This window comes from Cyrtonyx montezumae, unplaced genomic scaffold (genome assembly GCF_038088225.1).
Source record: "Cyrtonyx montezumae isolate F1298 unplaced genomic scaffold, pur_monq_1.0 scaffold_10, whole genome shotgun sequence".
Classification (NCBI taxonomy): Eukaryota; Metazoa; Chordata; class Aves; order Galliformes; family Odontophoridae; genus Cyrtonyx; species Cyrtonyx montezumae.
The window spans coordinates 56,516,526-56,528,055 of NW_027071826.1; the positions used below are offsets into that span (position 1 = coordinate 56,516,526).

The following is an 11,530-nucleotide window of genomic DNA, read 5'->3' on the forward strand; positions in this document are numbered from 1 at the left end:
AAATTCTTTTGTTCAGCCCAGGAATTACCTACTTTTGCCTTTTATGTCTCTATGAAACTCAGAGATTTAGAAGGTAAGGCAGAAGAGGCTGACAAGACATTTGTCCAGATAACATGGCCATTTGCTGTTTGCTTATTAACTAACTTCTTACTCAAGGAAGCCAGTCATGAAGTTAAAGTACTGTTGAGCAAGAGAACACGTGTACAGGCACAATAAACTAATTTAAGAACAGATACTCATATAAAAGGATTAACTTGTAGTTTGGCATGCTGTCTTTTCATCTTATCATTGGTGTTATTACTGGTTTGCAGATATAATAAATTGATCGCTTTATAATGGTGGCTGCGCTCATTGTAGTCTGATGTTGAGGTTAGATGTAGACTGTGGAAACGATAGCAAAGGGTGAAAAAATATTTCTTGTAATTATAGCAAACCAAGCCATTATATCATCTTCCACCGCATATTTTGAAGTGAAAACCTCTTTGTTTTCTATGTCTCTTGTCAAAAATACGAAGCTTTAGTATGTCAGTGCCGTCTATTCAAATGGAAAGAACCATTTAGATGTATTTTTTTCCCTTTAGATCCTCATCTTTTTCCAGTGCTGCAGTTGTTCCCCCTGGCAAGTTTTAGCTACGTTCAAAATATTCAAATAAGAGTGTCTGATAAGGTTTGCCTGGTCTCCTAGTTGCTTTTTTTATTTATTTACAGGCAGTAATGTCTAAATGGCATGTAGAAGAAACAATTATGCAGGGAGTACAAAGCGTATTCCTTACTAGTTTCTCTCCCCTCCCTCCAACCTATTTTCCTGCTATGGGTCAGAACTTAACAGCTCTCGAGAGTGCCTGGCTGAATAGCAGCAGGCTTCTAAATCTCAAATCAAGTGCTCTTCAAAGCACCTTACTTCTCTCAAGATGAAAACTTGAGGCAGGTTTTTCTGTCTGGCCTATTCATCAAGTATAGTCGACTGCATTGTTGACATTTCTAAACACTAAAGGGATTTTAAAGATCTTATTGCTCTAAAGAGTCTTACTTGTAGTAGGGAATAAAGAGGTAAAATGAAAAAAATACTGACACGTGAAAAGTGCAAAACTGAGTAACCGCTAGGAGCATCTGAAAGCAAATAACTATAATTTGACATATAGTTTCTGTACAAAGCACATCTTTGATGTAGGAATCTGCTCAGATCTTCAGCCCTCCCCACAACTTCCGGATAAATAGCAATGTTTGTTTTAATCTGATTTACTTTTAGAAGTCTGGCATTAAACGGGACACCGATTTCTATCATTCGCATCTAATACACTTGTTTGAGATTACACTGGATCCTACAATCCTTTACAGAGCCATTTCACAAGCAATTAGTGGGACCTGTCTTTCAACCTTTCACTGGCCACTTCTCATTCTGGGTTCAAACTTCCCCTAATGCATCGGCTTGCCAATGGGTAGTCAGCGTGACCACTGGATCCCCAGTGCAAATTTTCATGGGTGTTCTATAAGCAGCATTAATCACCAAGCGAGAATATGCCACAAGATGTTTTCATATCAAAGGAGCTTGACCCAACACCGTAGGTTGACCCAACACCGTGGATATTAAGCTACACTTCAGTGGCTTTTGAAGTCTTAAGTTATTTGGTAGAAACTTTGTTAAAAGGCTTCGTGAACTCAGGTTTTAAACGGAAACCCTGGTGGCTCACAACAAGCTAGGACTGAAACGGGAGATACGGAAACGTGAATGCTATAATTCTTTCCACCTCACCTGGCAGTTACAGGAATTGAGCACCCTTCTGCTATCAGTGCCCGTTTTTGGTGTGAGCAATGATAGCAGATTTGCTTTTTTTTCTACTGGCCTGGTTTGTGCTTTGCTGTGGAGCATCTGACAGCTGAATTTACCGTGGCACAGCTGAAGTTTCCAGCTTGTGAAAAGCTGCAAACATAAACAAACTGATCATCTGCTGGGCAGCCTGGGCTCCTAAACGTGGAGGATTTTGTGAACAGCAGTACATTTATCTCTATAAGTAACGTGTACTTTTAAAGCAGGGATTAACAGTAAGTTCCCACTTAGATAGCCCTTTTTCATCTCTAGCACTGTTTCAAATTAAATAACCCCTGTTTTTCTTCGCATGCTATTCCTGCCAGGCCGACTGAGAAAAATACCTGTAGCAAGGAACTTGTCTACACATGAAAAACAAAATAAAGATCAAAAGCTCTTGAAAAATTAGTCTGCTTCAAAAAGCTATTAAATTGTTCCTATCCCTGAAGCTTTACAAATGTGCTAATTGCTGTGCTCTGGTCATGTAATACGACTGTGCACAGAGTTAGGAGGATCGCGATCCCAAAGCGCTGCCCGCTCAGGGAGGGTGCGGGCTCTGGCCGGCCGCCTGCGATGAATCTTCCTCTGGACAGCACGTGCCTCACTTCTGAGAGCCCAGAAATGCTTCGCAGATGTGCTGTGCTGCCTAGCAATGGAAATTTCCTAATTCCAGCTGACCTCAAAAAGTAGAAGGACTGCTGAGTGCTGCGCGACTCCCTGTGTAAAGCAGCAAGGACCCCCAGCTAGCACTCTCGTTTACTCCCCCCAGCACGTTGCTTCCTAAGCAGAAACTTGTCAAACCTGTGGCACTGCTCTCTTTGAAACACAGCCTTTCATAGCGTGTGCGTTTTACTTTGTGTAGTGTAAGGTAAAACTCTACGCTCACACTGCCCGAGCACAAGCAGTGCTGCCTACGTTGGAGAGATTTCATAGGCAGACACCTTGGCCATTGTGCCACTGCCAGTAACAAGTAGCTAGCCAGAAGCAAAGTGTGCAGGTACAGTTACATGCTCCGTGTTCAACACAGAGTTTCGGAGAGTGATGTATTTTCAGGGAAGGAGGAGGAGATGAGCATTGCCAGCGTGCTCAAAACGCATCCCAGAGCCTCCAAGCATCTCCCTCCTATGCTCTCTGTAGGAAAGCACTCATTAAATGCTGGATTTCATAGAATCTGTAGAAGCTGAACACTCTAGAAGCTTCTAGACAACGCGTATCATCCAGGAATGTCAACTCAGAGTTCATTTGCAATTCTGTCAGTGTTCCTTTTTGAGACGGTAACTTGGGCAGTGAGAGTCACTTGTAACATAGACTTGCTGCAGCAAGTTACTTGTCTCAGAGCACAAACCCACCACAGAGCGTTGAAATCTGGGCAGTTTTACCAAGAGACAAAGCATCCGTTATCAGTTTATTCGTATCGTTCCACACCCTCAGATGAAGGGATAATCTTTAAATTGGTGTATTAAAGAATTTTCTGAACTGCAGCAAGAAGTTTGAACAGGGGGAACTTCAGCAGACAGCTTTGGATGAGAGGACAAGTATTTGAGCTAGTTTTGCAACTAGGCTGAAACACTAGAGGTTGACAGTGACACTGCAATATGTCAGGCCTCCAAAGAACAGATGCTTCCTTTTCTGAGTACTCTTTCTCCCCTCTCTTCACTCACACAGCTTTTGTTTGCATACACAGTCTTGGTTGGGAAGCTCAAACACTCCTCAAGCATTTTAGCAGAGACCCAAGTTCTCATAGAGCAGAGCGGGCTTTGCCAGCAGCTCTGGAACATTTCCAGGGAGCCATCTGTAGTGTGATAGGAAATCCGTGCTTCGTGGCATGTTGCAATGTCATTCAAAGAAAGAGGAGTGAAGTCACTGCCTCAGTGAGAAGCTTTATGTTGCTGCAGGACTGAATTCCTCTCCTTGACTTCTTCAAGCTAAGAACTCAGTTTAATCTAGTCACCTAGTCCTGCACCAGCAGCAGAGATGGGCCAGCACTTGCAGGAATGATTCAGCTCATACTAACTACATAACATAGGTGTAACAGCAGAGGGACCAATGCAAATGAGAGAATGCTAAAAGGAAGGAAAGGAGCACTCACCTGTCTCTGAGGATCTAGGGTTGCAGAAAAGAGCACCAAAGGAGGGATCCCCAACAAGAAAACCTCCCTAACCAGCAAGCAGCCCTTAAATGAGGTGGAGGTGAAGTGCCTTCACTTGTGTTTCCAGGGCTGACGGGGTCTTTTCTCCAGGTGCTCAATCAGTGGTTCAGGCTGTGACTCAGCAGTTCCCATACAATAGGTTACACTGAACAGCCGACTTGTAGACAGCTGTAACGAGGTTGAATGAATCCATCTGGAAAGAGAATGTGACATGAACATTAGCGTCCATCCAGTCTATCCTGAGAGCCATAGAATTATTCAGGCTTGCATTACAGTCCCACAGTCTTCTTACATAAGCTCGGGAGGAGGGGTTAAGCAAAAGGAACAGATCTAAGGATCTGTGTCAGTCTGCTCACTTTGCAAGTATGCCATCAGACCCATGAACTATTATTTGAATTTAGAACAATATTTCTCTTCAGCTTTTAGACCATATACTCCGGTCACAACTCTAACAGGTGTAAATAATGCCTGCTATCTTTCCTTTTTTTCGCTCCATCTTCTTTTCTGCCTTTTCTCACTTCACTTCTTCCCCTGTGCCTGTCGTCTTACACTTGGCTTTTTTTTTCCCATGTAGAAGAAGAAAAAAGCTTTGGCATTAATACAATATTTATTTATCATGATCTTTTTCATTCTGCCTGCCTATTTTAGTTTTAACTTCTTCCTTTCTATCCACTCAGTGTATTCAGACTGTGAATTCTTCAGGACAAAGGCAGTCTTTCAATGTGTGCTTGAAAAGAGCATGGTAAATAAGTATTACGGCAATGTTCTAAGGATGTAATTCTGGTTGTATTTCCCTGAGTTTGGGTTCAGATGATTGGCTGAACGGCTGTAGTACCTGGGCTGCCTGTAGCCATCAGTGGCTATTCCAGGCCCCTTTATTGGCATGGGGAGCTTCTTCACCATGCAAAGGCTGCAATTGTAATATAAAGTGTCTGTCACTTGTAAGCATGATTTCAAGTGCTCTGTTGCCAGACTAGGACTTGGCATTCCCAAGCATCAGAGAATGGAAATCTTGTGATATTTTTTATCCTTCCCTTCAGTTCCTTAACGTGTAGCACATCATCTTCAGCACATCTTGGAGTCCTTCTTTGGAATGACAGAGTCTGTTCAAACAGCTGTTGGTTGCTGGTGTTGTTGGTGAAGCACTGACAAATGCTGCACGTGTAAAAACCCAGCAGTGCCTGCTCATGCATTAACTGAAGTTCCTCAGCATCTGGAACCCCCTAGGGATTCGCTTTACACAAACACGTACAGCACAGTATTTTATTGCTACAAATGATCTCTGAGATATTTTCACTTCAAAGAAATCAAGTTTTAACTCCAGACGCGGGACGCACCGTTTTCTAGTTGGAGAACTGAAGCAGTGCCACGCAGCGTGTCCCAGCCAGCCAGCACAGCTTGTATGTCTGAACAGGAGATACACTGGAAGGCTGCACTGAAGAGGCACATACTGGATGAGATTCAGCATTCTGAAATGTAAAATGGCTTTTACATCGCAAGAGGAAGTGGTTTCGTTGGCCCTAATTTTAACAAGATACTTTCAAGTCTCTGTTTAATTACTTCTTGTAGTTTTGGAAACCTACAGCAGAACATTGCTGCCTTGAAAATAAGCTGGGGGTCAGAATGGCCCTAGCTTTATTTTACGTTCAGTAAGTAACGAGAAGTAAGACTCCTATAGTTGTGTTGGGATATATTAAGAGCTATTAGCTATATATAAAAATTATTTCCATATTAGCAGTGTGTCCTTCAGCCAGCAGACAGGGATATGTAGGTACAAGTATATTTATCAGCTATTCTCACTGGAAGCTTTCTCTCATCGCCTGATGCTAACAATAATTAATTTTGACAGTTCCGATTATGCTTCAACTTATAAAAAGAAATAGGAAATGCATATGATAGGTGTTCTTATTTTAACATGGGTAGGTATTGTCATGATTAGTTATAGGTCAATCCCAGTTAACTGAAAAGTAGAAAGATTTAGAATGCTCTTTTTAAAAGTATGTTATCTTTAGAAACAAATTAGAAAATAATTATAAATAGGGTAATAACACATGTGAATACCTGTACACAAGATGAGTTCTTGTCCCCTCTACAGAAATATAGCTACCTGCTGGTTTGTCTCTTCGTTCTGTTGAAATACTGAGAAAAAATGTAATGTGAGATTCTTAATAAACTGGTTTTAACACAGTTTGCCTAGGGCCTAACTGCAGTTATGGGAGGATAGTTTGGCACCATCCCCACCACAGGATGGGAATGCACGTGGATTGTGAGACATGAGACGTAGCCAAAGTCCAGGACTACACGGTGGTTTCTGCCTGACCGAGGCCTAGGCTGGCTGAGATCACTTGCAGCAAGAGTGTCTTGAGTGGTGAAGTGCTTACTGCTTTGCCACTCAGAAATGAACTTACGTCAGCTCAGAAGTGTGTTTAGAATTCGTGGCCTTAGTAAGGGTTTTGTATCTTTTCACGTTGATATTGTAGTGTTATTGAACATATGTCAGCATTGGTGGTATGTCACTCCATTAGACTGCATATAATATTAAAATGATGTAAATCATTTCATGCGCATCTCTGGTGGCTCTGGATTTGGAACTTGGCAAGGAAAGAAGCCAAAACGTAAAGCAACCTCCACGCCAAGCATTTGAACAAATTCTTCTCTCTAAAAGAGATTTAATTTCATACCTGCACATCTTCTGCATTTAACCTCGGGACAGCAATTTGTTTTTGCCAAAAAGAACAGCTGGTTCCCATGCTGGGCAGTGACCCATGAGGAAGGCGGGCAACACGAACTCTTATGAGTCTAGTGAGGGTAACATGCTCAGCACAGGTAATGGGGCAGCACGGTGCTGCACATCCTCCACAGGCTCCCTCGTTCCTTAAAGTATGCGTTCCTGGTTTGCATTTCCAGATGGAGTGTGCTCCCCAGCCTGCCCATGGTACCTTATTCTTTATCAAGGAGTCCGTTTCCAGCCAGGTGACACTGACAATCACTTGATGATTTGATAATGTTCAAGTAAGAAACTGGGTTCATGCAAGAGGAGGTTTTATACAGCTGCATTACCGACCTCCTGCAGCTTTTTCCCTAAACCCCATCTTTTTCACGTCACCTACAAAAACGCCAAGTCTTTTCCTAGGTGCTATGGCAATTGAAGTAAATACTAATTGTTAGAAATGAGGCAGTAAAACAAGATGTAAAAAGAAGGCATAACGCATGGGACACGTTATGGGCATCATAAGGAGAAAAGGAAGCAGTAACAGATGAAGCACTGTAGCCCTGAGTGTGCTTCTTTTCTCTTGTGGGGGCTTTATGGAATGGCCAGAGTTCTGCTTCAAAGAGAAGTGAGTAGGATATAAAGCTCCCCGGCTAGGAGCCTGCGTCTTTCGTTTTCCCAGCATTCCTAAAATTCTTCTCCCCACCCTCCTCTTCCCTCTGAACCAAATCCCTTAGGCTTTGGTGACTTCAGCCTTCACAGACTTGCAGCAAATGGAACTAGAAGGGATCTAGAGAGGTCATTAACCCATCTGCCTGCCCCAAGGCAGGACTGTAGCCATAGTAGACTAATAAGCAATTTTTTGGTCAGATTTCCAAATAGAATTATAAAGCTTTATTTGTTTAAAGTTGCAGTTTCAGAAGTTTGGGCCCGGTTGTTAAAATCTTAATGTCAGTGTTAGCAGAATCACAAGGTTAGTTGCTGTAGTATACCTCAAGACTGATCTCCCACCTCTTTTTCTGATCAGACTCAATGTTATTGCATCACTCGTGTTATCAGTGGTTTCTCTGCTGTGGAATTACACTTCCAATACAGTGATGGTTTTGGAGAGATACGAAGAAGAATTACTCTCTATTTATTCTTTAGCAATGTCGATGTGTTTGGTGACCATACTGTTAGCAAATATTCTTACAGTTTTATTAAAGAATTTCCAAGAATATTTGGTTTTAGCAGCCCTCAATGAATGAGCTATTGCTTTTTCTTTAATGTCTTCGACAGCAGTTGTTTCTGAGTATTTTAGTCAGTGTAAAGATAATCTCTACCTCTCGCAGACATATATTTCCCCAAAAACAAAAGGTAATTTGAAGAACCAATTATTGTTTCCGCTGCATAGGTGCAATACGAGATTTCACTGGGACTAAAGGATTGCCCAGTGTCCCCTCTGGCCTGACACTTTACATCTTCTTATCTTCCTCTTCTACCTTTTTTTCCACGTTGAGAACAAATGAAGTCATTAGAAGTTTTCTTCAGGCCGAGAGGGAGGAGCAGAGGCAAAGTAAGGCAAAGTATGCAATAAGTTTTGTCTGAGCTGTTTTCCTTAAGTAAGGCATGCCCTGCAGCTGTGTGCTTAGCTGTGTTCTGTGTAATTGTGCCTATTACCTCAAAGCCCTCCTGACCTGCCCTGGGAGCAGTGGGGAAGCACCAGCACATCATGACCACGAGCCAGTCACCGCTACATCACAGACACGGAGCTCACGGTGTCACACTGCACACTCAGGGCTGCAGACACAGCCCCACAGGAGGACAGCGTGGAGGGGCTGAGGCAAGGGCAGGTGGCCTGGGACCATGGCATCGGGAGCCTTAATTCCGTGATTCTGTGAAACACGAACAGAGGGGTCGGGAGCAGAAAGCTGGAAGTGGCTGGGGTGCAGGTAGCTGGGGGAGGCATGCTTTCTCATGAAGACAAGCTGCAGGGTCGGAGGCCTGAACGCTGACAGCTGGGACTGCCTTTGTGAGCAAAGCCAGTCATTCCAATGAGAGACTGAAAGGGAGCCTCCGAAAGAACAGAGAAGTCTGTCCACCAGGAAACACTTTGTCCAAAACCGGGTCTTTAAATGTGTCTGTTTCTCTGTGGTCAGCAAATATCTGTGACAATGTCTGCCCACTCTGTAATGCTGGTGCTCAGAAGGGATCACAGCCTATTCATGCTCTCACTTACTGTGTGAGTGCAGGTCCTGCAGCTGCCAAAACTATCGGGCTGCTGCTCATCCCTTGGATGCCTCTGTAATGCCATGTGATGCATTTCCAGTTTGTCTGCATTCAGAGGCTTGTAACTTTTTGTGGTGTTCAGATTTTTATTAGGATTAATGCATTTTGAAGCTGCACACAGAAAGCATAAGGGATTGCATCCTGAGATGCCTATTTGGACTTTGTTCAGGTGTGGCATTTGTGTGCTGGGATTCAGATGTTAATGGTGGGATAGCAGTCAGCTGCTTTCAGAGGAGCCAGTGATGCAGAAATGGGAGATGATGGAGTACAGTCAGTGTCCATGGCTGTACATACCCTTAGGAGCAAGGGGGAACTGAGAGTACAGGATGCACTGGGAGCCTGAGTTAACAGGGTGATGGGCAAGAGCCCTGATATTGAGGCTTACCTGTAGATGTGTCCAGGTCCTTTTTGACTCTGAGAAAGAATCCTATGGAAGCTGCAAAAGGATCAAATTAAGTGCAGCTGTGTGTGTTTCTGTGCTCTAACAAAAAATACAGCAAAAGTTGATGATAAGCATGGTCTGCCCTGCCTAGTAGAGCAGCACAGCCATTACTGTGCCCTGCTCCCTTCAGAAAGCGGTGCAGTTCAGCCTCTGCCTGCTCAATCTTCCAAGGAATACACTTCTTCCATGATACGGTGCCATGAATTATTGCACAGTGTGGAAGATGCCAGCCTCAGCTGCTGGCATTCAGCCCCGCACTGTGTCCGAAAGCCAGCCAGCAGTTCACAAACCAGAGCCTCCATATTCCATTAATTTTCACCTTACATTACCACAGCTAACTCGTACTGATATTTATCTCCAGCGTAAAGGAATCCTCGGAGGGAGAGTGGGAGTATTTTTGTCATAGCTGATCAGTAAGGGCTATTGTGCAGGAGCTGTGTGCTTGTGGACAGTCATAACTTGTGCCTTGGTTTCCTCACCAGCAAAATGGATGCCATGTTCCTGCTGCTCAGAAGGAGCAGCAGAGCTTGTTTTGCGTGTACAATTGCCTTATGGAAATGCAGCTACTGTCACTGGTAGTTTTCCCTGAACGCTGTCAGCAGAATGTGAGGATGAAGCACTTAGCAGAGTGGTGCTGTGGTCAGGGTGATCCCTGTGTCTCCTCTGTCCATCATTTATTTTCAAACCGTGCCACAAAGCACGCCTAAGTGTGTGAAGGAAAGCCACGTGTATATTGTAGTGACGCAGAAGTGAAAGCATTTGCTGCAGCATTTGTTTTTCAGGGAGTATTGCGTAGATGTCATTAAATACCTCGAGCAGATTTGGATTTTGTTGAGAAAATTTTTGTGAGAAAACAACGTGTTTTGATTTACAGAAGCCACGGTGTTGAAGCACACAGTGAAAATGTAGAAAGCCGTTAGCAGGTCAGCCTGAAAGCACACGTGGGTAGGATAATATTTGCGCGCATAAACATCAAACAATCAGGAGAAAGTGCGTTTTGAAACATGCTATGGAAAATGAATTCTGCTGCAATTACTCTTATTTTTTTTCCTCCCTGTTTTCCCTCTCCCTTTCTTCTCTGCCTCCTGAAAACCTCCTGCCACAGCGCCTGCACTTGCCTCCAGACTTGTCAGACACAGTGAGCCGCTCAAGCAAACAGGATCTGGCAGAATCCGCCAAACTGCTGAGCTCAGGATGTGGTGCTATGGCCATCGGCAAGAAGCACCTGGACTTCTAGTGATTTCTACTTAGCAGTTCCACTCAGATTTGTATGACACTCTAATTATGAGTGTTAATGACTTATATAAATATTTTTCTTAATGATTTGACCCAGCAGTCTTTAAAAAGACACGTTATCGTATGGTGCCTTATTATTTTTTTTGTCCTGGTTTCTTTGTACTGATCTGGGGCTCGATTGGGTTTTGCTTTTGGTTAAAGCTTCTGTTATTGCTGGTTCCTGCCATTGTTCTGCTCTACTGGAAATGAACGGTGTTTTTATCTTTTCCTTCAAGTACAAAAATGAATATTACTCCTTCATTTCTATTATTTTTTTTAACAACAGAAACAAAGGACTTTTTTTTCATAGTGGACTTCGTACATACCTGCATTTAATATTTTGTATGACTGATAAGCTGGGATATTTATCGAAATAAACGAACGAAAGTAAGCAATCTGTCCTCGCATGTTATTCCAAAATCAAACTGCACATTTGTTGTTTCTAAAAACATCCTTCTTATAACTGAAATACTACTAAGAAATTTCTGGAAATACTTCAGGTGTTTCGTGTAATACGTAATAATAAATTTAGGTTTTATTCTGATCTGCCAGTAATGGAGAATGGTTGGGTTTTTTTATCGGAATATATTATGGATAATTAGTTTGCCTTTTGGGTTAATACGTGTATTAAAATGCACTTGAATAGAATTTACTAAATGTAGAAAAAGGAATTGATTTCCTTATGTAGTTCAGAACAGCAATCCTAAACAATTGAAGTCAGCGCTATGAAATTATGTCAACAGACATAATTCAGGATTGAAATTCAAGCCGACAGCTACATTAATGCTGGAATACCAGAAGAGTGCATCTGAGCTTGGGGAAGAGTATCACAGCATGCTGGTCTAAAGCAGGGCAGAGCACAGAAGTAATTCGGGCTTC

At 42.9% G+C, this 11,530-nt stretch overlaps 1 protein-coding gene across 1 annotated transcript in view; it reads left to right on the plus strand.

Annotated features, from left to right (window-relative positions):
- Positions 1–11,530, plus strand: part of ELP4 (elongator acetyltransferase complex subunit 4) — a 125,635-nt gene extending 114,105 nt beyond the window's left edge. The window contains exon 10 of the mRNA XM_065755434.1: positions 10,482–11,530. Within this exon, the coding sequence (XP_065611506.1) occupies positions 10,482–10,613 (132 nt within the window). The 3' untranslated portion in view covers positions 10,614–11,530. The remainder of the gene's footprint in view (positions 1–10,481) is intronic.